This window comes from Lygodium microphyllum, chromosome 11 (assembly GCF_053477565.2).
Source record: "Lygodium microphyllum isolate KBCC chromosome 11, Lygodium_microphyllum_v1.1.10, whole genome shotgun sequence".
Classification (NCBI taxonomy): Eukaryota; Viridiplantae; Streptophyta; class Polypodiopsida; order Schizaeales; family Lygodiaceae; genus Lygodium; species Lygodium microphyllum.
Window position 1 is genome coordinate 153,954,867 of NC_141145.1, and position 26,868 is coordinate 153,981,734.

Here is a 26,868-nt window from a genome sequence, read left to right on the forward strand (position 1 = left end):
TAGTATGTGAATGAAATTTTATAGGTACGATACATTGGTCTCAATGTTTTTAGTTTTCTAGTTTCTCTTTGAAAGTTTGGTCTTTAAATTTTTCTCAAAGCCCTTGATAGAACATAAATTCAGAACACTGCAATGTATCAGTTTGGCAAAACTAAGGCTCTCTGAAATCAACAGTTTGGTAAATTTTTGTCCAAGCTCCTGATAGAAGATACATTCATAGCAGTATAATGTATCAGTTTGGCATCAAACATTTCTTTGAAATGCTCCACACTTTGGCCCATTTTCTTATGCTGTCACAAAAGTGCCTGCAGAGTTATGTTTAGGCATAGACTTGTCAGGCCAAAACACCACCTTTCCTAGATAATTTGGGCATACTTAAAATGTTGCAATTTTAATGACTAATTCTGGGACTTCACAAAACACAATGTTAAAGTTGAACTATTACTTGCTTAAGTGTTTTGATTTTTCAAAGTTCACTTCAAACTTTCCTTAGCTTAGGAGTCTTACTTACAAATCACTTTCCTAAAGCATTTCTTTACTGTGTATCCTGTTCCTCAGATACGCATCGATAATGTTCAGCATTATAAAATCCTGGGGCGTCAAATTGATATGGTTTCACTTATTAAATTACAGGTCAGTTCAGTCCCTTAGCATTGTAAAAGTAAATTATTTAGTTGCTTTTTTTAGTGATAGATTGGCAATTATGACATCATGATTGTACAGTTATAGTATGCTATATAGGGACTAGATAAGGGATGTTCCACACGTGTACAAAATACACAATGGCCACCGGCAATCTTGTGTGGCTGCACCATATCACCAATAGGGGGGCCTCCAAGAAGAACTTTCTAGACAAAAACTTGCCTTGATTTGGGATCTTAACCTCCATAACTGTAGCAATCTATTGTGCCATTGTGTATGGCCATCTCCACATGACCATACCTATTGGCCTTTTCAGTAATCCATATTTTATCTTCTGTTCTCTTATGGTACATTGCATCTGGAGAAAATTGCAGAAAATAATCAGCGCAGGTAAACTCCAATCTTGCCAAGGATCAGAGTTCTCCAGATTAGGAAGAGGAATATGCAGCCCATTTTTTCCCTCCAGCCTAGACCACTCCAGCTTGTGATTTCTAGGTATGCAGAAGTATTGTGCATCAAAAAAAGAATAAAGCCTCAACTGGCGAGGAATAGTAGATTTCCGGCGTCTTTCGACCTAATTGTGTCATTCTGTTTGTCTTCTTTTTGAACAGTGATTTATTTGGCCAACACAACATTCTAGAACCAGCCAACACTTCAGCCTGTAAGGAATTGGCATTTTGTTTGGACTCTGGTGGGCACCAATGAGTATATGACAATAGGTCTTTCCAAGAAGAGATCAAGTGTGATAATAAAATAAGACTTACGGCATTTAATCTTTTGAGTAGAATTCAAAACATGCCAGCAAGAGGCTTCAATATGTGTATTGCAATGAGAAATCACTTGTTTCCCAATAAAATCTTTTGCAATATCCACCTAAGGTTGTTTCTCCAAGAAAATGTCTTGTAAGAGAGCTAGCCAAAGAGCTACTATGTGTTTCTTGACATTCAAAAGGGCAGTCCCTCCCAGTTTGGAGTAGTGACATGGTCCCACCCATACGGTTTGTTAGAGAGCTAGTCAAAGAGAGACTGTGTTTCTTGACATGCAAAAGGGCAGTCCCACCCATACGGTTTGTAAGAGAGCTAGTCAAAGAGCTACTATGCATTTCCTGACATGCAAAAGGGCAGTCCTACCCATAACATGGTCCCAGGCGAGTGTGTCTAGCAACATCACAAGGGACATTCCTTTGGGTTACACCCAACATGGGGTTCCTACCCTTGCTAACCCAAGTATGGACCAATCGATACCACTGTTTGCCTCTATAGCAATTCCTAGTGGGCCATCTAGTTATGCTAATGTGCCTCAACTAATAGTTGTATAGAGTTTAAGAGTCCCCATGCGTGTACCACCACAAGTACTTGTGAGTCCCTCTCTGACTTTTTTTGCCTACCCACCCTATCCTTCTCCCTAAACTTACTACCCATCTTACACTTAGACGCCTCACAATTCATCATCCTCATTTACCAAGCATTCTTTTACTGACAAGGCTTGTTTTAATGGGTCTAACCATACATAGAGCTAAGGGACCTGTTAGATTGATCCATGTTGATCTTTGTGGGTTGACATCCATTGCTGCCCTTAATGGTGCGCTGTACCTTTTTTAAAATAGTGGGTGATTTCTCCAACAAAGGATGCATGAACACTCTTTGTTCGAGGCCTTGGCTTCTCTGTGTGATCACTCGGGCTCTTTTGCTAAGATAACCATTGTCTCTCTAGTTGTGGTACGTCAACGGGGCTACACCCTTTGCCCAACGCTCTGGATGCTTTGGGATGGGACACCTTGGGGTGAAAGAAAAGAAAATTTGAGCTTGGGCTAGCACAATTCCTTTTTGGTTCCATTTTGGGCTTGAGAGGGGTGCCAAGCTAAAAATGCATTAGCTTCGTTAAAACATCCCCAATCTCAATTAATTAATGAAGTAAACCTTTTATTTTAAAAGTGTTCCAAGAAAGTGCATGTGTCCCATAAGTGCAAACCCTAATTGGGAGGACCCAAAATTTCTATAAATAGGCATGTTGCCTACCCTCCACTCAACTACTATCTCGTTTTTGCAGTTTTTGCAGCTTGTAGATGCTAGGGCTTTGCTGTCCACTTCCCACCGCGGAGGATATCTCAGCTGAAGCTGCCCACCATTGCCTTCTACCATCAAGCACCTACTTCTCAGCCATTTTTTGTAGATTCGGACTGTTTCCAGCCATCTCCACCCTACTGGTCATCAAGATGGCTGCTATCTACACCTCAGAGTTTGCATTTATTGCTGCACACTACTGGAAACTCAGTGTTTGGTCCAGAAGTGTTGTTGCCTATAGCTGGTGACCTCCAATCTGCTTCCATTTTGTATCATTTGCTGCTTCCTAACCTCAAATGTCATCATGGGGCTTGCATACTGCATCATTTACTGCTGCCCAACTTGACTTATGCTCTGTTGTGCTGTGTTTTCAGTCTTTTGTCCTCCTTTTGCTCTTCTGTCATCACTGATTTAACATCCTATTGCTGCCTTTCGCTGCTGCCAGACCCATACGGAGGCTGCCTTGCTGCATTTCAGGATCCATCAAAGTACGACACACTTTCCAACTCATACTTTCTGCCTGATCCTTGAGACACCGGACTTTGGGGGTTAATATTCTTCACACTGCATCGTGTGTTTGTTGCTTTGAGCACTGTATGCTATTCAATATTCATTCATTATCTTTCATTGTGTTCAATTGTCTTTGAGTTACCCTAACCCCGATTGTATTCTTTGTCAGTCTGTGCGTTTATCGTATGATTGTTTGTGTTTTTGTGGTAGAGCATTTCTTTATACTCCCATATGTGATAGCGTCCTTGAGTCCACACGATTGGAAAAAATTGGTATGGCATTCTTGCTTAAGAGTTTACTTGAGGTGAGATAGGCACGACTCCCTTGTACATCCTCATATTCTTAGGCTAGATCTCCATCTGTGACCCACACAACCATCCCCCATGTCACAATCATAGATTGTGTTGTGCCATGAAACACCAATGACTAGGCTCATGTGCACTAATATCTATAGAAAAAGTGAAAATTTTCTGGGACTAAAGCTATCCTTCGTTGCCCTCCATAAATCAACTAGGAAAGTTGGTGAGATACCCTATGCAATCTGATGATGAGTTGCAGTTGGCATTGCTCTAATCATACTCATTTGGATCCTCCCCAATCTAGTGGTGTATTTGAAGATGGGGACATCTCTAGGTGTATCTGCGAAGGGATCTCTCCAAACCCACTCCAAAGGCCAGGTCATTGGTTCCATTGCTAGGATCTCATCAACTTTCTTGAGGGGGTGAAACAATATTGTTTGGTCGATTTTCAGCAATATCAACATGTATGAAGTAGAGTTCTTGTGATATTTTGACTCAATTTAACAACAAGACACATGTCATTTTCAAATAGAAGCGAAGAGGAAATGGATGCAACTGAAGCACACCAAGAGGAAGTGACACATTGTTTGGAAGAAAATTCAGAAGAGGATGATGTTATGCATCAAACATGGTTCAAGATTGTTACGGATGTGCTTTTAGATTTAGCCAAAGATGGATGGTTTGCTCATATTGCCAAAACTTCCAAGGAGCATAAATTTATTAAGTCTAAAAGCAAAAATCCTTAAGGGGCTTCTGTAAATAAAAATCCTCAAATCCTTGTCTAGAGTAAGTTCCAAATCCACTACATTCAGGTTACTTTGATGGAGGTTCTATCTTTCAGGTGATAGTTGGAGGTTTTCCTCAAGGAGGTATGGGCATGCAATGGATTGTTGTGAATTGTTCAATGGGATGTAGGAAAGTGTATATTTGGACATGTGACCCAGTATGCATATCGGGATGTATGGGAAGAGCGTGTAGTGGAGGGATACATGGGACCAACAACCACTTTTTGCGCTATGAGTGACAAAACTATATTCTAGTAGGTTCCAACATGCATCACAAAATAGCACACAGCTCTAACAGTGATTTCATGATCTCTGTAAACACTACATTGTTGATGCTACTCAAACGAGCTGGCTGTCAGGGGTACATGCAGCTGATTTACAACTGGTTATGGCTCCTGGCTTCAGATTTGATGAATGCCAATGGCTCCCATGTCTTCTCTGCCAATCTAAATAGCATGTCCCCCAGATCTTCCCTTAAACTGAAAAATCTCAGTTGTAGACCAGTCAACTTATTTGGTCCTGATGTGCCATGTTGGACCTGCCATGCATCCAAGAGACTGGATTTTTGGAAAGCCAATGCACCTCCGATTCACTGTCAGATTGAATTAATTCAGACTCGTAAACCTGCTATCCATGAGCAATAATCACAATTGTGCCTATCCATGGCTACCAAAGTGATATTCACTGCACTGGTGAACGACGAAATAGAGTTATAAAAACACACATCTGCTGCATTGATCAATCATCATAGTAAGTCTCAAAGTGTCAAAAATAACAGGTATACTCTGATACCATGTCAAAATAAGCAACAGTGCAGAGAGACAATAGGGTTTGGGGGAGTAACACTAAGTGTGTATGGCAAACATTGATAGAAGAGAAACTCAAAAACACAAGAAGAACACGGTGATGATGCACTGAATCATGCTATGAGAAGAAAAGTTGATACAGTGGAGCCGAAGCTCAAAAGATAATTTCATTGTCCTGTATGAATTAGGCGACAACACTTGTGGAAATCTGCACAGTGAAGGGAGTGAAATGCAGTCCTCTAGACAGTGGGCTATCGAAGTAATCACTGGAAGGTGAAAGATAGTTGTCGAGGGAGCGGACTGCAGTCCTCTAATGCCGTCGAAGATGTGAAAGATGATCACTAGCTGTCAAGGGTGCGCACCGTAGTCCTCTAATGCTGGGGAGTGACTTGGGCAGCAAAACACGAATCCCAGAGCGTCGAAGCTGCCAAATGTAGGGAGAGTAGTCCACATCCTGATGCCAAGTGGATAATGCCGCTAGATGATAGAGGATGATCCGGGCTGCAAAAACGCAGGTCCTAGTAGCCTCTCTAACAAATGAGTGACGTGAGGTGATGGAGGAGGAGCGAGATTGCAAAAATGAAGATCCTAGTAGCCCTTGAGATAAAGGAGTGATGCCAAGTGATGGAGGAGGAGCCAGACTACAAAAACACAAGTCTCAACAGCCCCCATGGTAGACAGGTGATGAAATCACTGACACTCGGTGATGGAGGCTGCCGCTAGGGGCTAGGATGCTAATGCTAACCTAGAGATGATGACGCCAAGCAAGGAGGTCTCCACAGTGAAAAACACGAGTGAAGGTGAAGCCTGATAGAAAAGGGTGTTGATGCCAAGCAAATGATGGTGACGCCAGGTGGAAGATGCTCCAAACGCAAAGCTTGATGCTAGAACAGGGCGCTTGAAGCAAAAGAGGAAGGGTGAAGGCAGCTACGAGCCACGGACCACAATGTTCTCCTAAACGGGTGTGAGGGTGGTGGAAGGGGTTGGTGAGAGAAGGGAAGTGGCGGTGACTGAAGAATGTTGTGAAAAATGACTGAAGAGAGAGTGGGGTGGTAAAGAATAAATAAAGTGAGTGCTTATTTATAGGCATAAGAGGTCTAGGGTGGCACACTCGTGTGTAGGCGCCCATTATAAAAACGGCCAAAATGTGGACACCAACCCTTTGTGCGAAACCCCAAATAAAGTGTATGAACTGAAAAAGTGGATTTCTCAATACAATATTTTGTCTACTAAGACAAAAGGGTATAATGAATCCAACAACTTCATTTAGGCAATGCAAACTCCTTACAAAAGTATCTATCTCTCATCTTAGAGTGGGCCAAAGAAAGTCTTAATTGCTTTCTCAATAGCATTAATGCATTGGCACTTTGTATCTGTAAACCCAACATCTTTTGATATCAAAGATCCATGCATTTGAAAGAATCCATGTGTCATAAGGACATGTATTTTTGAAACCTCACTTAACGTGTGGATTAATTTTAAATCACATGGTTAAGTAAATGTTGCACGTGTGAGGTGTAACAAGGGTTAGAGTAAATTTATGAGTGCAGGACCCGAGGAAATCACGGGATGTTAAAAACAAAAGTTGCTATAAGTTATGCCGCACAAGTACTTGGTGGTATCTGATGCCAATTGTTGGTCTAGTCATTCATTTGGCCATAAGTGCCAATTGGTAACACTAGAGAAGTGACATTTAATAGTACCTAATGTCATCTTATGGTCAAAGATGGTGCAAGGACACTCGGGAATGGAGGTTGCCTAGCCAATTTAATTATTGGCTAGTCATTGTTTTTTGGGTAACGAAATAATTGTTAGATTAATTTTTAGTATTTAAAGACTGAAAATTAATATTTAATTATAGATAATGTTGAAAAAATCATTTGGAAAGTTTGCCACTTGTCAAAAATGCTCATGTAAGACTGGAAAACGTCTTTAGAGGTTGGAGAGAGGTATGTTTAGTGCATTTAGCTTGCAAGAGAGAGGGAGAAGATGGTGTTGGTCTAATCTGCAACCATTGGAGGACTTTTTGAGGTAGTCAGGGGCAGGAGAAGAACAATCAATAATAGGTGATATTGTCTATAGGCTATTGAGATAGGGCAACAACAGTAAATGATTGATTTACTTTGGTTCTTCGTGAAGAAAGTCTAAATTTTCTCTCTCCTTATCTCTCTCATCTCCCAACCTTTCTACGGCCTTGCTTCGAAGATTATAGTATTGAGATCACTAGAGTCTGAGAAATTTCAGATTTCAGTTATATAAATCCTAATTTGCAGTAGAAATTAAAGTTTAGCAACAACTGCCGAAAGCGTGCCAGAAATTGGAAGCTCCAAGACTTGGATTCAACAAAGATGAAGCTATTTTCAGTCATATTCAAGTGGAGAGATCAGAAAATCAATGAATTTGGGGCATTTTTCATCTCCATCAAAGTGAGTGAAGGCCAACCCAAATCAAGGGGCTAGACAGTGAGGGGAGTTGGAATAATACCGAAAGGGATTGGAAAAATCCCATTGTACATCAACTTCTTTTTCAATTAAGGTAAAGAAATACCGAAAGAGGTGCTAGTTTTGGGGGCAACAAGGTGTCCATTGTCCAAGATTGTAAGTTAATTTGCATTTCTCAATTTTGTAGTAAGTGTTGTTGCTGTAACTAGGTTGTAATCAAGGAATTGCCACCCATCCACGGAAGAAAGGCTATTTTTACCATCCTATCCAATTGTCAAACCTAATATAGCATATGCTTTACTTGCTATAGGTCCAAACATGCCAAGCTGCACGGCGAGAGATTCACTCACTCTCATATTACTTATGTATCATTCTCAAAGCTCACGCCTGAGATCAATAGATCGGGTGTATAAACATAACCAACCAACATATACAAAATCTCTTAATACAAGTCCATGGTTTTAGCTTGCAAGATCATGAACACAAGGCTCTAGTAAGCTATAACCAACAACAAAACAATAGTTCATGTCATGCCTTTGCTCTATCTTGTGGCCATCCCAAAGCCATACTTTGTGCAAACATGCATTTTCCAACAATGCAAATGGAAGCAATATCCTCGAGTGCATTCCAAAAAGCATAGCAATGGTCCATGAACAAAGATACCTCATATGACAAAAGGGTCACATCACAGTGATTCACATGCCTCGTTTGTTCTTTAAGAACCAAAGAGAAAACCATGCATGAGTCCATATGGCACACTCTTAGTGCTTTCACAAACACTATGTTCCACTAGATACCTTAGTCACCCATAGCATCTACTTTACAAGACTTATGCCCATAGCCATTCCTAGAGATCCATGTTGCTTCACAAGAGTTGCAATTATGGCTATCTCAAGATATCCATACTGATGATACACCTTAAGCATAAAAGTATTCAATTAGTAAAGAAACATGCATTTAGAGCCTTGCACTTTGCATGCCAAATAAATACATTGACTCATAAGGCAAATGATCTAAAGCAGCACGTGCACTTCTGTTGCCATAAACATGTCCACAAGTGTAATCCAAATCAAAGTTTCCTAAAAAGTATGATACTTAGTGCCATGGTAATCATCCATACATAATTGCATAACAATGTACATAGTGTTTAGAAGATCGATTATAGTAGGACCCAAAGTAGATATATTTTGAGCATACAGTACCTCGGGTGATTATAAAGCATACCAAGCAACCACTAAATATTGAGCGTATTTGACTAGAAGAAGTGGAAGTGCTACCCCCTCTTGAGCATCAGACAATGCTCCAGATCTATACTCTGTTGAGCCTGATGGAGCCATAACCAAGGTTGGCTCCAACTGAAATGCCTCAAGGTAAAGATCTACAACTAATGTAAATCTACTAAGTCGCCCACTTTCATCCACTTTGCTTCTAATGGTGCATAGTTGTCAAACTTCACTAGATAATGGTGGGAAACTTTAACTTTGTAATCTTTAGACTTTTTTCTAGGTGTCAAATTGCCCCTAAACTTTGGCTTACTAGGACCACCCATGTTTGGCTTACTAGGACCAGCCCCTAAACTTTGCATTCCATACTGGCTTGCAAGGCCTCCCACATGTCTATACAAGCCTAATTGCAATCCTGGCTGCATGCCAATATTTCCATACATGCCAATGTTGCATTCTTGGTTGTGTACCACAAAAAGCATTACCCTCTAATTGCTGCATACCAGGCTGTAAACCAGCATAATAAGTTCCTTGCATACCTATACCACTTGATGCATTGCTATCCATGGCTTGGAATATTGAACCGTCTTCAAAATAACTTGGATGTGTAGATGGTTGCTGCATAGTTGGCTGTGCAAATGCATGTTGAAAATTATTCCCTTATGCATGCACACTAGCACCATGCCCATGTATATGGCATAGACGGAGGCTGCTTGGCCATGTGCTCTTCTAGCATGTCTAGAATGCGAATGCCTCTTGTGATTTGACTTTTGAGGTCCTACCATTATATCAGAAGATTTTGGGTGTTGAGCAACCAATGCATTCAGTACATTCATCAATTGCACCCGAAGCATTGCATTTTTGTCATCTTTCTTTGTACGTGCACCTCAAGACAACTAGAGCTGACCCCACTTAGGAAGGATGGTGATATCATGGCGATCAAACCATGAGACCAGTGTGTAGATCTGATCTACAGGACAGTGAACATAAATTTACAGCATGCACACTATCCAATTATTCAATTTGGCAAAGAAAATAAATAAAACAAAGAACGTGAGAGCTAGAGCGCTCTTGCATAGTAGATGGCATCAGATTGTCCCTCAAGTTGAATGTGCCTTATGGTATTTCTTTAACATTGAAGATGAGCCCTTACACGAACTGCTTGTGACCCACTTGTGCGATTAACGTGGCTGTCACAGACCAGCACCCTTTTTGCTAATGATTCCTTGCATGTGTGCTCTTCAATGGACTAGATTGACTCCGATTGCTGCATCCTCAGTTTGCTATCACCAACCTTGACCAACAAGGTTTGAATTTGTCTCAATTACACACTCAAACCATAGTGTGTTCAAGCATAGAGAGCTGCAATCACTCCAATGTTGACTGACGTGACATTGAGAAATGCATCCTTGGTTTGCAATCACTAAGGACTCGCACGAATCTCAATCTTAGACCTGTCCAATTTGTCGAACGAGACATCAGCCCTGATTGTTCTACAATCTTAGAGCTTCATCCTAACAAATGAACCTTCGATTCGTAGTCATATTGAAGTAATTCAAACTTGTAAATTTTCTGTCCATAAACCTTAATCTTTGACATGCATTAGCCCGGAGATTGGACGCTGAATTTAATGCTTTTGGTGGCTGAAAAATCAGACCTGCATGTTTGAATACATTTCCCCTAATGTCTGCCCTGAATCTTAATCTTCAATGTTTTGGCAACCCAAAACAAAGGGCAAATTGAGGTTTTGGTTGAAATGTCTTTAGCAAGCAATTCCACACCCAAAATGATTGATTTCTGCAAACCCTAGCCATTGTTGTAAACAACAAACCCTAATTCTGATTTGCTATATAGCACAGCTTGCACAGCCCAAGAGAGAGAAAGGAGAAGAAAGAGATTGATTGCCGGTTGTCCAGCATCTCGGGATGGCTGCAAAACACTCCTCTTGCTGGTCATTGCAAAAAATCGGCAAGCATGCATCTCCTTTTTTTGCTATTGCTCTCCAAACTTGGGTTGCTTCAAAAATGTGTGTTGTATGTGTGTGTGTGTGTGTGTGAGAGAGAGAGAGAGAGAGAGAGAGAGAGAGAGAATTTTTTAGTCAGTTTACAACTTGAGAGAGAGAGAGAGAGAGAGAGAGAGAGAGAGAGAGAGAGAGAGAGAGAAAGGGAGATCGTCAGGCAGTCTCTCCCTCGCTGCACGCCTGGCCACTTCAACATACTCCGCTAGCTGTGCAGATCGTTTTCTGAGGCGTCGCTGCATCTCCATCCCCAGCTGCGTCTCCCGTCCTCTCGTGGACCATCCGAGCTCACGCCCGTCAGACCTCACGCCTGCGCTGGCCCCTGGCAATATTGAGAATCTGAGCGCAGCAGGGTATTCGTGACACTAAAGGCCAGGGCAAGTTGTGACGGGCAGAGGCGCAGTCCAGGGGTGTAGTCCAGAGCCTTTGGGACCAGCGCGGTGTATATTGGCATGACAAGAAAGAAGACAACAACTTGACGTGGCAGACAAAAGGCGACCTGCAGATTGATGATTCCAGCCTCAGCGAGAGAGAGAGCAGAACTGTTTTAGGGTTTCGTTTTCATCTGTGATGCTGTTCTAGGGTTTCGAAATTCCTGTACAGACCTGTTTTTAGGGTTTCGAAAGCAGCTACAGAACTGTTCTAGGGTTTCGTTTTCATCTATGCGTGACAGCAGCTGTGCTGACTCTGTTCACACAGAGAGAGAGAGAGAGAGAGAGAGAGGCCTGCAGAGAGAGAGAGAGAGTGTGATACAGTAGAGGGTTGTCCTCCGCCGTGTGAGAAACCAGCTTACAGGGGTGCAGATTTCTAACTCAGCAGACAGCGATCTGCACTGTGCGTCAGTCCTCCTTCGAGATCAGATCGTGATACACGATGGCTGGTTTGGATCTGGATTTCATAGACCAAACGGTGGCAGCACTTGGCCCGGATTCTGATGCTGAGGAACCTGAGGATATGGTTCCGTGCACCGAAGAGATGCCCCTTGGTCCTGACATCCAGCCTGCGGGTAAACGTACCAAGCATACTTCGGAAGAGATAGGTGTTCATCAGGATCGTTCCTATGCTCAGGTTGCTTCGGATTCTGTGGACTCTCAGGATGTTGACTGGGAGCATTTGCTGGAATTTACCAACACTCTGCTTGGCGATTATGTTCAACATAATCAGGAAGTCTTTTCTGACTCTGCACCTGACGATGTTCTGGAAGCCACCGTGGACCCAAAAACTGTCCTACACTCCTTTTTTGTGTTTTATGATCGCGCCGTTATACTCTTCTTCACTGGTCGAATCCCGCTGCTTTCCCTTATTCGCCAGTGGTTGCACAGTGTGCTACAAGGGGAATGTGTTGAAGAGATTTTTGTTGGGTCCCAAGGTTTTTTTGAGGTCCTGTCGAAATCTGAGATGCACCGTGCTGCTCTCCTGTCTAAACTGCCTTTGTTTTTTGATCGCCGGTTGGTTCATGTGGTTCCATGGCGCCCAATGGCAGATTTTCAGCGTCTGCTGCAACGTGAATGCCCTGTGTGGGTAGAAGTGGAAAATTGTCCGGCTGTTTATTGGCCACTATTGAAGGATGCTATGGCCGCTGTCGGCACTGTTCTGGTCCCTCCCAGTCTCAGGGCTGTGAATCGCAACCGCTTGTGTATGTTATGGGACACTGCAAGGAAAAGACCTGCGTGGTTATGCCTCAATTGCTCTGGTATGCATCCGTTACACTTTCGTTTGAAATGGGGCAATTTTGCAGGACATTGCTTTTCTTGTGGACAGTTGGGGCATTTTATGGCTGAATGCCCGGAGCAGCAACACGCTTCAGATGTTGGCCATGTTGCGCCGCCCATGGAAGATATGGTGTGTGATGCTCCGTCGCTGGATACTATCCACCCGCCCCAAGTTCTGGCCAAAGGTAAACAACAGGTTTCGGGTCTGGATTCCCGTGCCACTGATTGGGTTGAAGTACGTGCAAAAAAAGACAACAGGGTGGTTGCGGGCATGGAGAATACTGTGCCTACTACCTCTCAAGATTCCATGCGTACATATATGCGCAGGAAGGAAATGCTGTCTTCCGAGCGCTCTGCTCTTGCTATGGTTTCCTCTGCCCCCCGTCCTCAGCCCGCCAGGAAAATGTATTCGGATCGTCCAAAGGGTCCACCTGCTAAGCTGGCTTTTGATACCAGAGGCAACATCATTACCCCGTGGGACCGTCGTTATCCCCGTTCCAACCCCAAGCCAGCAGACATGCCGTCTACTTCCAAATCTGGTCCTCAGAACTCTTTTGCGGTGTTGGCGGATTTCTTGGACGAGGGAGTCCTGGACATTCTCGCCGACAAAGTCCAATCGAGGTAAGCTGTGCCTCGTACCTGATTTTGTTTTGAATACACATGAAAATAGCCACGTGGAATGTGCGAGGAATTTGTTCTCGGCACAAGCAACATGCTATGTGGACTGCATTGTATGAGAATCAATGGGATGTCCTGTGCGTTGTTGAGCACAAGAGTCACGGTGAAGCCGGAAAAGTTGTGGATTGCCATGGCTTTCGTTTGTTCTATGGAGGGACACAGGCCATGCATTATTCGGGTGTGCTCATGATTGTACATGACAAAAATGTTCTTATTAAAAATGATGTTCATGGCCGCTTTTGGTAATTGAAATTTTATTCGAAGGGGAAATCTTATGGTTACTTGGCCTCTATGCTCCGAATGATTCGTTATCTCGTCGCGAGCTTTGGCACACTTTGCAGACCTCCTTGTCACTTGGCAGACGGGGCTTCTTCATGGGGGATTTCAATATGTGTGTTGATTCTTCCCAGTCCACATCGGAGCATTCGGTAATGGATGCGCCGGAAAGTCGTATGTGGCATGAGTTGGCTCTTGCTGTTCTTAAGCAAGATCTCTGGTCCTGGCTACACCCGTCTTCTACAGGGTTTACTTTCCATTCTGCCCAGTATGCAACAACATGGTCGCGGTTGGACCGTATATATATCATGCAGAATGCTGATTTTCTTCCCGAGATGCTCGAAATAAAAGTGTTGAAGAAATATGCCTTGTCGGACCATTTCCCTCTGCAGCTCGAGCTGCTTGCACAACCCATTGCACCTTTCAAGCAATTCCTGGAAAGACTCCCTTTGCGTTTCAACTCGTCTTACTTGAAGCATGCAATCTTTCAGGGCTATATGCAACAATTGATTGACAGATTCTTCTTGGACTTCTCCTCTCAAGGCACTGCGTCATTTGAAAGATTGCTCTCTAATGTGCAGCGGGTTGCTCGGCAGTATGGGATCTATCATGCCTCTCTTTGTCGGCGGCGTCGACAGGCAGCGGAGGACCTGTTGGTTTTGGTTCGTTCTCTGCTGGTGGACACTTCGGATGATGCATTTCTGCTCACACTGGCCATGCGGGTGGCTGATCTTATTAAAGAGTTCCAGTTGAAATCATATCAGCAGGCCAAATTGCAACATCTGACGGAGACTTTGCAAGATAGTGCATGTCAGACCCATAAGTTCTTTCGAGCTCTCCACGCTTCTCCTGCTCGAGAGAATATGACCAGACTCGAGGATGTAGAAGGCCACCTTATCCTGGATCCGCAGACTATTGTGCATATGTACAGGAATTATTTCCGCGACCTTCTCGGTTCCACTTCTCCACCTTCAGCCCAAATTACTCAGGCCCGTTCGGTTTTTTATGACCTGGTCCGCAATCTGCTTCCGCTGGACATGCAAGCTACTATGGAGTCAGATATTTGTGAGGCAGAGGTTATAGACGTCTTGTTACACTTGCCCAAGGATAAAAGTCCGGGTTGGGATGGTCTCACCAATGAGTTCTTTGAAGCTTTTGCTACCCAACTGGCGAAACCATTGCAGGCTTTGTTTCAACAGGTGTGGGAAACGGGGATCATGCCTTCCTCATGGAAAGAAGGACTTATTAAACTGCTTCCAAAAGTTCCTTCACCATCTAAGTTGACATAGTGGCGCCCAATTTCTTTGATGGGTTCAATGTACAAAATCTTTTCCAAAGTAATGGCGAATCGGCTCCATAAGCATCTCCCTGCCATTGTGCACCCTCTTCAGTATGGTTTCATTAAGGGCCGAAATATTCTGCACAATGTATTGAATGCTCAACTGGCAATTGATTATGCAAGGCATTCTAATCAGGAGGTAGTACTGATTCAACTGGACCTGGAAAAGGCTTTTGACTATCTGGATTGGTCTTTCGTTGCTGAACTTATGTCTGCTATGGGCTTTGGTGCTCGAATGTCTCGTCTAATCTACACCATTAGCGCTGCGGCGTCTTCGCGAGTCATGCTGAACGGAGGTGTTACTGAGCCATTTGTCCTTGCCCGCTCTGTCAGACAGGGGCGCCCTTTGAGCCCTCTATTCTTTGCCCTTGCGACACATCCAGTTCTTTCGATGTTATCTCATATGGCAGCCTCTTCTCAATTGGCCGGACTGTCGCTTCCTACAGGACAACACTTCATTAGCCAATCCCTGGCGGATGATAGCTTTATGATTTTGCGTGCGGACAAGGATAACCTTCGAAAAGCATTGGATGTTTGGGGTCTCTTTGGTCAGGCGTCCGGCCTTCGTATCAATGCGCTCAAATCAGCCATTCTCAGCTGCACGGAGTCGGATTTGCAGTCCTTGGACTGGCAGGGTCTGGTTGTTCCTCGTGGCTCCATTGTCAGGCATCTTGGGTACCCTTTGGGTGTTAATGTTCCCCCAAAGCAGCTTCTGCAGTGGATTTCTCAGAAAATGGTGGCTAAGTTTACGTATTGGAAGTCTCAGGCCTGGCCCTTCCATGTTCGCCTCAAAGTAGCCCAGACAATTATGTTGCCAATGCTCACATATTTCTTGCCATTGTTGCCCTGGACTACTACGACTCTGAATGCTCTTACTCAGTCTATTCGTTTCATGCTATGGAAGAAGGACTCGTTGCATGCAGGTATTTCCTGGATCTCTTGGTCGCATGCGTGTACCCCCAAACGCATGGGTGGCGGAGCTATTTTAGATGCCCAAACTCACATGCAGGCACTCCGATGGTCTCTTTTCCGCGCCATGTGCTCGGATCATCATCCATGGGTCGATATAGCCCGTTATTTCCTTGAGGGCCATGGGCTTCTGCATGGCAATACCCAAATCCCGAGTTCTTGGTGGCATGTTCTTAATGTTGATTCACGGTTCTCCAGTTCTTCTTCATCGCTGCTTACTCATTTGGTATGTTCCTGGAAACAGGTCCTCCAGAAGGCTCAGTGGCATCCAGCGGAGGATCGCTTAGCTACTAACTCTTTTCAATTGGAATTGCTGGCAGTCTCGCGTTTACTTTCATGGGAAGGTAAACATGAGCTTAGACCACAATTCAACCGGATGGTACGTTTGGGCTTGTCTTCGGTTGCGAATGCCACCCTTGCCAGTCGCAATGTGCTTATATCGTTTCGTACAGCTAGGAGGCTTTTCAGGATCCCTCGTGGATATAGGCCTTTATGGGAAAAGCTTTTGAGGGTGCTCCAGAGCAGACAACCCTTTCCTGCCCTTGCTTCGGATCATCCCTGGCAGGATTGGGACCTACAAGGCCGGCTGAATTTAACCAAAGCTTCTGCTAACCAAGTGTATCATCTTCTGATTAAAGATCATCAATGGCTAGGTACTAAAGCAAATGCTTTATGGGGATTGCGTAAATCCCGGTCATGGTGGAGGGCAACTGTGATGGAGGGCTGGTTGAACAAGACACCCTTCGAATATAAAGTCTTTCTTTGGAGAGTGATGATTGGTGGTCTTCCGCTTGCTTCAGCTCTTTCCAAGCGACGAATCTCCAATGGCAAGTGTTTCTTTTGCACCACTACTGTGGAATCCGCCCGCCACCGATTTATTTCTTGCCCCATCGCTAAGAAAGTCTAGTTATTTTTGTCGGCTGTTTGGCAAGGGGTGGTTGGTTTCACCCTGCGCCCCTTTGATTGGGTTTTTGGGCAGCCCAAATACCCCACTCTGGCACAGCCACATATGAAGCTCATGTATCACTTTCTTCGATATTGGCGCTGTTGGCATAACTGGACCATTCGGAATGCTTTTCTTTTTGACTCCGCCTATAATGTTCAGCGGCATATTGCGAGGCTTAAGGGCCTCTTGTATTGGCAGTTAGATCTTCTCCAGCATTCTGATTTGCTCTCTAGGGAGGACTTACGTCCCTAGCATATGGCAATTTCCTCCGCGTCTTTGCCATGACGTTGTAACTTGTAGTACTTAGAACCTCTTCACATGATGGCTTAGATTGTCGTCATGTATCTTGTAATCAAGTAATCTTGTATTTTTTTTTTCGTAATTAATACAATTACCTTTTACGGAAAAAAAAAGAGAGAGAGAACCCCTAATAACCAAGATCAAGTTTCCAAATGAATAACTAGTTGCTTCTTAAGTGATCACGTTTTGGTATGATTGAGTTGCTAACTAGGGAATCTTTCAATGTAACTCAATTGTAAGGTGCAAACTATCAGTTTAATGAAATTTTCACATTGCACATGGTTCTTTTTGCCTTGCCTTTCTATTGCATAGCCTCTACACTTGTCCATTGCATGCCTTGGTGTGAAATCTTTCATTGCTAGTGCAATGGTCATTGTGTAGGAGCTAGGAATCCTAGATTTTGTTAGCAGTCATGTTTGTTGTGCCTTGTCATCTCCTAGGTGTGAGCATGAGTCAGAGTCAGACGAGGACTTTAGAAGCTCTGACTTGTCAATCACTTGTTTTGACGGAGGAGGTGGCTTATTCTAGAGCACTCAATTTGTTGCCTTTCAGTGCATTTTCTCCTCAAGTCTGAATTTTGTGTGCATTTCTCGAGCAGTTTCTGCATTCAGTAGTCTATCTCATGTGCTGGACATTGTCCACATTTTTCGCAATTTTTTTGAGTATTTCTGGCATATTTACCAGCATTAAGTGTTAGCCAGCCATATTTTAGCCCCAGATTAGAGTGGGCCAGATTTGGGATCAGTTGGCTATATATAGCCTGCCCCTCCCACATTCATTCATTCATATTTCTCCTTCCTTGGCAAGTGCACACTTCGACTCTGTCATCTTCCTCTGTCTTCGGTGGTATTGTCATTATTAGCCTGATCTGGTGCCCTCATTGACGCTGTGGGCTGCGTGCAAGGATTGATTAGTCTCCTTCCACTTATCCATTTATATCAACATTCTTTCTTGTTCAGTGTAGATTTCATTCTTCTTTTCTTGCAATCTCTCTTTGTTCCTTTGTCTCTGTGTTTCCATTTCTTTTTGTTATCCACTCTCACATGGTATCATTGCCTAAGAAAGACACAGAGCTGATTTCTCACGGAGGGGACCACCCAAACTGCTAGGCAATCTTGCCAAATCAGCATTTTGCTGAGAACACAACTTTCTTCTTGAAGGCGATAACTTCTTTGTGCAGGCGAGAGTATCTTCCCTCCAGGCGAACCCTCTATATCGGCTTCCTTGTGATCCTGTAGCCATTTCCTATTATTTTGGGGCTGTCTACCACCAAAACATAAATTTCTTATGGGTGTCTTGCAAGATTTTGAAGATGTCGTACTATCACTTTTGCGGCTTTGATGATATAGATGAGGAGCTTTCTCAACAGTCCTCCGAACGACGGTGAGATTATTGCACGGATCATGAAAAACAGAGGTCACCTAGCGCGTTGTTCTAAACCCCTTTGCTCCCCATTCTCTCCATATCTCACAGAAGGCCCGTTTTAGTGGCCTCCATATGCTATCCATGGCACTCTCTATTTAGGTACCTATACTCCCTTCTTTACCCAAAGAGGACCGGCTTGATGGTTCAAGCTACTTGCTTTGGTCGTGTAAGGTGGAGTGTATCCTTAAAACCTTTGATCTTTGGGAGTTTGTTGCGCACCCTATTTCCCATCCTATGGATATTCCATCATTGGATCATCAATGGATCTTGTGGCCTTATGGGATTAGCTCAATTCTAAAGCCAGATCTTTCCTCTTTACGAGTTTATAGGATTCTATTCTAGTGTATGTGCGTAGGTTGCAAAAAGCAGTGAAAGTGTAGACAAAGTATGCTTCTTTGTACCATCAAAAGATATTTGCCCACTGGATTACTCTCGAGAGAAAATTATGGATGTGGAGAAGCCTACATGTCCATATTATGGAAAGGGGACACATCCACAGGAGAAATGTGTGAGATGGAAGGATCGAGGTGCAGCTGAGATTCAGTAGACAGTGTGAGAGTGAGAGACAGAGTTGAAGCACGACACCCAAGAGAATAGACTGAAAGAGTGTAACCTGAAAGTACAAAGTACAACCCTTAAACCTTAGGGTTGTAGGGGGTGTTCACACCCGACACACACTAAGTGCCCATAAGTGTGTAACATAAGGACATAATCACATGCGACAATAAGACTAAGTCTGGCGGAAAAAACCTCTCCTACCGAGAGTAAAAAGTGCCCCAATGTCCTACTGATCACCGACACTCCCATATGAGCGTAGGCATAAGTGAGGCGTGAGTCAAATATCCAACAAACCCCCCTGGAGTGAAGAGTGATCAAGAGTACAAGGATCATCCGCCACCGAAGGATATCAAATTTAAAGCATCGCAAAATGCTTTAAATTTGTCACGAGGAAGAGCTTTGGTGAAGATGTCTGCCACATTATTGGTGGTAGGACAATAGACAAGGCTGATATCACCTGAATGTAGCCTCTCTCTGACAAAGTGATAATGGATCTCAATGTGTTTCGTGCGGGCATGAAACACTGGGTTCCGTGCCACTGCAATGGCACTTTGACTGTCAGTGAACAAAGGAGTAGGCTCCGTAACAGATACATCCAAATCAGCTAGCAAGCGTCTAAGCCATACGCATTCAACTGTGGTAGTGAAAGCTGCGTTGTATTCAGCTTCACATGACAATGTGGCAACAGTGGATTGTTTCTTGCTAAGCCAAGAAATGCAAGAAGAGCCAAGAAAGAAACAATTGCCACTAGTGGAGTGACGTGTATCATAATCACCAGCCCAATCAGAATCACTGTAAGCATGTAACTGCAGTGGTCCCCCCTTGGCATAAAGCAACCCAAGAGATCGAGTACCTTGCAAGTAGCGAAAAACACGCTTGACAGCTTGCCAATGTGACATATGTGGCTGATGCATATACGTGCTCAAAGCTGAAACTGCAAACTGTATGTTTGGCCTAGTGTTGCATAGATAGATAAGACATCCAACTGCAGGAGCATATGTATGTATATCAAACAAATCACTGTCATCATGTAATGACAGTTTCAGTCCAAGTTCTATGGGAGTACAAACTGGCTTGCAATCCTGTAAGCCAAACTTCTCAAGAAGCTGCCCAATACACCTTGACTGTGATAGCCCAATACTGCGAGCATCATGTATGAATTGGATGCCCAAGTAGTAATGCAAAACTCCCAAGTCAGACATGTCAAAAGTTTGCTGCAAATTTTGTTTGAATGCTGAAATCTGATCAGCATGTGTTCCAGTGAGCAAAAGGTCATCAACATAAAGACATATAATCAGCATAGATCCCCCTTCTTTACATTCGTAAAGGGTAGACTCAGATGAGCTGTTTAGAAACCCCTGACCAAGCAAGAAAGCATCTATTTTTGCATACCAAGCTCTAGAAGCTTGTTTCAAACCATATAGTGCCTTTTTGAGCTTGCATACCAAATGTTTTGAGCCTTCAACTGCAAAACCAATGGGCTGCTCTACATAAACTTCCTCCTGAAGTTCCCCATGTAAAAATCCAGTCTTGATATCTAGCTGATGCACTGTCCAACCATAATGTGCAGCCAAAGCAATCATAGACCTGATGATCGTCATACGGGAAGTAGGAGCAAATGTCTCCTCATAATCAATGCCCTTTTTCTATGCGTAGCCTTTAGCTACAAGCCGTGCCTTGTATTTATCAATGGATCCATCTGCTTTCCTTTTCAGTTTGTAGACCCATTTCGTTCCAATGGCTTTCTTCCCAAATGGCAAGGACACCAAATCCCAAGTTTGATTCTTAGTAATAGAATCTAATTCAGCTTGCATAGCTGCCATCCAATGCACACTGTGTTGTGCATCCTCATAACATTCAGGCTCTTCATTATCAAGAGTACTTGCTGCCATAATAAACTCCATGGTATGTGCTGAATCATGCAAACGTGTTTGCCTTCTAGTACGACCAGCCATGGGTGCATTCAAAGGACTATCTTGCATAGTCTGCAAATACCATCTAGGTAGCTGTCTAGCATCCTGACTGTGTGCAAGCTCTTGCTGAATTTCAGTTTCAGCATGATGCTGAATATTCCGATCAGCCAATGGCTGAATTTCTGCACTTTCCATAGGAGAAGCTGGCTGAACATTAGGTTCATTTTTTGAAGCTCCAGCTGAATCACCAAAAGTAATGGGTAGCAGCCCTTCAAAAACATCACGAGCAGCCTGATATGTGTCCAAACCAGCCAAGGATAATTCTGATTTTTCATCAAAAACAACATCCCTGCTGACAAAAACCTTCTTTGTAACGGGATCATAGAGTCTGTAGCCTTTGCTCTCATTGCTATATCCCATAAAAATGCACTTAACAACCTTGTTGTCCAACTTTTTTCTAAGTACCTGTGGAATATGGGCATAGGCAAGACACCCAAAGGTACGAAAGTGACCAACAGAAGGTTTACGGCTGTTCCAAGCCTCAAAAGGTGTGATGGTCTTCAAGGCTTTGGTAGGGCATCTGTTCAAAATATGGCAAGCACACATGACTGCTTCCATCCAAAAACTATGAGGCAAGCTCTTTGCCTTCAGCATACATCTGGCCATCTCCATGAGTGACCGATTCTTCCTCTTTGCTACCCCATTCTGCTATGGAGTATAGGCTGTAGTATACTGATGGACTATGCGCTTCTGCTGCAAAAAGGAATTCAGCATAGAGGACATGTATTCCCCCCCTCGGTCCGAACGGAGAGTCTTAATCTTGCATCCAGATTGATTTTCAACAAGTGCATTGAAAGCCAAAAATGCATCATACACTTCTGACTTCTTTTTCAAACAGTAGACCCAGCAAAAACGTGTAAAGTCATCAATGAATGCCACAAAATAATAACAACGGCCCAATGACATGGTTTGCATAGGCCCACAAACATCTGAATGCACCAACTGCAATCTGGTTGTTGCTCTGAAAGCAACATCACGAGGAAATGAGAACCGATGCATTTTCCCCAAAATGCATCCCTCGCATAAGTGCTCAGGAGGTTTCTCCAAGAGAGGTAAGCCATCCAGCATCTGAGTACGCTGCAAAAGCATCAAGCTGCCAAAGTTTACATGCCCCAAACGAGCATGCCATAACTCCGCCTGTATCATAGCAGGAGTAAGAGTGGATGTCAAGTATGCCGACTGATCTACTGAAAGAGCAACCAACTCATATAAACCATGACATAAAGATCCTGTCAAGACCAAAGTCATGGGTTCTTTATCTCTAACGATGCAACGGTCATCATCAAATGTGACCTGCAAATCACAATGTGCCAAAGAAGAAATAGAAAGCAAATTCTTCTTGATTCCAGGCACAAACAAAGCATCCTGCAGGCGGAGAATAGAGCCATCAATGGCTGTGAGCTGAATCTCCCCAATACCACGAACAGGGTATGATGCATTATTGGCACACTGTACCGATTTCCCAACGGGAGATGCACTAACAGAAGCAAACAAATCTCTGCGAGATGTAATATGTCTAGAAGCACCACTGTCAAAGAACCAAGTCTCAGCATCCTCTGTAGAGCTAAGTGCTCTATCGGCCCAAGAGATGTCATAACCGCAAGTGTAAAAACAATAGTCCCTGTCCACAACAAAGGACTCGGACTCACTAGCAGTGGAAGGAGTAGTAGAAACAGACATTCTTAACTCCTTCTTCTTCTCTTTGGCAATGCGCTTCCTGCACTCAGTGATATAGTGGCCGGGCTTCTTACAATAATGACATTTTCCTTTTTTAGCTTGCGTCCCCCCTTGTGTTTGATTTTGCGATGTGCCCGAAGTGCCAGAACTTTGTGGAGCATTTTTCACCTTGCTGTTTTTGCCTTTCTGTCGTGCCACAAAAGCCTGCTCAGAGACTATAGCATCCACACCACTATTTTTCCGTGTTTGCTCCTCCTCTAGAAGCAAACTAACCAGTTGAATAAAAGTGAGTGGGTGCTTAGCAATCCTCATAGTGAGGTTCAATGCAGTATGAAAAGACAAGTACGAAGGAGGTAAGGAATTCAAGGTGGTGGATATCAACTGTGCATCCGAAAAATACTCATCTACATTCATGAGCTGCTCCCTCAAGTCCTGAATCTTATTTAAGTGATCCTGCATAGAATCACCCTCATTCATCTTTAAAGTCTCTAACTCTTTCTTCAAGAAAGAGATAATCCGAGTCTCATTCTTTCCTGCAAACATATGCTCCAAAGTCAACCATGCATCTCGTGAAGAAGATGCTGAACGAATGTGAGGGATGATGGACCATTGAACTGCCAGAGCAATCAGAGACAACGCCTGTGCATCACGTGTATCCCAAGCTTTTTGAGCTGTAGTTCTTGGAGGAAGTGGCTGAGGTGGAGCGGGTTGAGGTTCTCGTTGTCCACGTGCGCCATGGGGAGGAGGAGTAACGGGAGCTACAACTCCCGGTCGAGTTTCCTCTCCACTGACATAATCCCATAAATTCTTGGCCACTAATACATTCTTCATTATTAATGACCAAAGCGAATAGTTGTTTCCGTCCAATCTGTCTTCCTTGGATACATACGTAAAGACATCACCTCCCTGATTTGCCATGATGACAAATTTCCAAAGACAAAATGAGCAATGTCAAAGCAGTATGGATTGGAAATCTGCAAATTTCCAGAAATTGCAGCAAACACGCTTCTGCAATTAATGTGCAAGGGCGTACTCTGTCAAAAAAATGTCTTTTAATGCACGCTTCCCAAGGTGCAAACAGTGCTCAGCAACATTGTTATATCAAAATCCCCAAGATTTTGCCAAAATGTCTGTCAAAACAGTCTTTTTGTGACTGTATCAGCAGTTCATATGCAACTGTCCTCAAAATACACAAAAGCCCCAAAATTTCTGATGATCCAGTCCAGAAATTTGCATCAAATTTATCCCACACCTGTGCTGTGTCTGTCGCGTATGAACCTCCTCTTCCAGAGCTTTGTTCTGGGCTAAAATTCAATTTTTTTTTTAAAAAAAAAAACACACCTGACGTGAACTGCAGCGGGCGGACAGGATGTGATGGCGTGACGTCTGCAACTGGCGGCAAACTGACAGGCGGGCGCTGGTCTGACGGTGGTCTGACGGAAGTCGGGCGGGCAAACAGTCGAGCAGAAGTTTTTACGGCTGACGTGCAGCAGGCGACAGTGCTGACGAACAGGACGACAGGCGACTTAGGCAGCGTCGTGGCTGACGTGGACTGCGGGGCAGACGGGCGGCCGTTTGGGCACTGACGAATAGCGCGCTGGCAGACGTTGGCGCCTGCAGCTGATGTGACGCCTGACGACTGACGTGGCTGGGCAGACGTTGCGCTAGAGACAGGTTGCGTGCCCCAAGTTAGCTGGAGACGTGTGCTCTGTAAGCTGGAGGCAGGAAGCGATGTCTGACGAACAACACTGGCGTGCTGAAGATTGATGACTTGGAGCAGACGCAGAGCAGAGGTGGCTCGGGTGCGGTCAGGACTGCACACTGCAGGCAAGAGCTGAGCTCAGAGCTGTACTCTGATACCAAATGTGAGATGGAAGGATCGAGGTGCAGCTGAGATTCAGTAGATAGTGTGAGAGTGAGAGACAGAGTTGAAGCACGACACCCAAGAGAATAGACTGAAAGAGTGTAACCTGAAAGTACAAAGTACAACCCTTAAACCTTAGGGTTGTAGGGGGTGTTCACACCCGACACACACTAAGTGCCCATAAGTGTGTAACATAAGCACATAATCACATGCGACAATAAGACTATAAGTCTGGGGAAAAAAACCTCTCCTACCGAGAGTAAAAAGTGCCCCAGTGTCCTACTAATCACCGACACTCCCATATGAGCGTAGGCGTAAGTGAGGCGTGAGTCAAATACCCAACAAAATGTTGGAACAAGTACTCTCACCTTTGTCCGAGAGCAAAGGACAGAGCTAAAATATTCGAGCCTTCTACCTCTACTCCAATGATTATCCATGAATTAGTGTTCCTTCATATTGTTGAGTTGGAGCGGTCTTTTTTAGTGGTTGCCTTGTCTTTTGAGAGGCCTTGGCTGGTTGATAGTGGAGCTTCTAGACATATGACTCCATGCGGAGACTTATTGTAGGATCTATGTCCTTCAGAGGGTTCACTCACTGTTGATGACATTGTATCAGTGCCTATTAGTGGTGTCAACATTTTGCCTTTGTTTCCCAATCACATTTTGAGCTCCCTTTTAGAGGCCCTTTATGTTTCGGACTTAGGCTTTCCACTCTTCTCAGTTTATGGCCTTACTAGGCTTGGTACCCAAGTTGTCATCACCAAGAAGACCGTTTGTATTGAGGATTCTTCTACAAGGGGTGTTATCATGACAAGTTGGCAGAAGAGCGGGCTTTACAAGCTCCATCCCCCTTCTCTTATGCAGGGTTCTCCGAGACAATTGTCTATTGCTACATCCACTCTTGCTTGTGCACCATCTATTCCAAAGGTTCCTTCCCATCCCCCATTCTCTTCTCTAGAGGTTCTCTCGTTTCCCCCATCGGAACGATCTTGGTGATGTGGGTGTGGGTTCCTTGGCCCCTAGTGTTCCAGAGGGGGTTTTCCAAGATTGTGAGGAGCTTATTCATCAGCAGTCTACAACCACGGACTTCATTGACATTGGCATTTTTCTTGCCACCCCAAGATCCATTTCTTCCTTAGCCTTGCGCCACATCTAGGATCTGAGAGGGGGTGTTAGCATTCATGTTTGTCATGCCTTGTCATTTCTTGCCTATGAGTCTTGGTCGACGAGGACTTTAGAAGCTCTGATCTGTCAGTCACTTCTTTTGACAGAGGAGGTAGCTCGTTCTAATGTTTGTCATGCCTTGTCATTTCTTGCCTATGAGCCTTGGTCGACGAGGACTTTAGAAGCTCTGACCTGTCAATCACTTGTTTTGACAGAGGAGGTAGCTTGTTCTAGAGTACCCAATTTATTACCTTTTAGTGCATTTTCTCTTCCAGTCAGGATTTTGTGTATATTTTCCAAGCAGTTTTTGCATATCAATTTGCCTTGCCGTACATTGTCCACCTTTTTCGCAATATTTTTGAGCATTTCTGGCATTTTTACAAACATTAAATGTTGATCGAACTTGCATTAAATGTTGGTTGGCCATATTTTGGCCCCAAATTGCAATCGCCCAGATTTGGGGTTGGTTGGCTATATATAGCTTACTCCTCCCACATTCATTCAGTCATCTTCCTCCTTCCTTGGCAGGTGCACACTCTGACTCTGTCATCTTCCTCTTGACTCCGGTGTTGTTGTCATCATCAACCGAATTTGGTGCCCTTGTTGATGTTGTGGGCTGCATGCAGGGGGACTGATCAGTCTCCTTCCACTTTCCCGTTTGTATCAACATTCTTTCTTGTTCAGTGCAGATTTCATTCTTCTTTTCTTGCAATCTCTCTCTATTCCTTTGTCTCTGTGTTTCCATTCCTATTGCACACACTCAAAGAATTAGAGTCAGTTTTAATTATTGAACACCATTTTTCATTTTGGTGACAACCTCATCCCCTCATCATTCATGATCACAACACCTGTTTTCTCATCTACGAGATATCTGTTTCCTATTGGGGTATGTATCTGTTTCCTATTGGGGTATGTCTAAGGTGCGGACTCTCCCACCTATGAGACCAGGCTCCTGGGCATAACTAGGAGATCCTTGTACACCCCTCAGATATTGAAAGTTCTTCGACCAAGCCTAGTGCAATTGATGTACTTAGAGATTTTTTACGGTTGGAATTACACTTCATATTTGGTTGAATCATACTTATCAAACTTTGCACATCATATATCTATGAAAATTTTGTTGACCAAGCTGTGTGTAAAAGTGGTAAATCATAGGAGCAAAGCTAGATTGATGAACTTATAGTTAGAATCACATTTAATGT

The 26,868-nt window shown here is 43.8% G+C and overlaps 1 protein-coding gene across 5 annotated transcripts in view; it reads left to right on the plus strand.

The window, feature by feature from the left end:
* Positions 1–26,868, plus strand: part of LOC148029550 (Nuclear transport factor 2 (NTF2) family protein) — a 179,881-nt gene that overhangs the window by 49,968 nt on the left and 103,045 nt on the right. For all 5 annotated transcript variants that reach the window (XR_015692441.1, XM_087688410.1, XM_087688409.1 and 2 more), the window contains one exon: positions 559–633. Coding sequence is in view for 4 of the 5 variants with exons in the window: in XM_087688410.1 (XP_087544536.1) it covers positions 559–633 (75 nt within the window). In the remaining variant the exon portion in view is untranslated. The remainder of the gene's footprint in view (positions 1–558; positions 634–26,868) is intronic.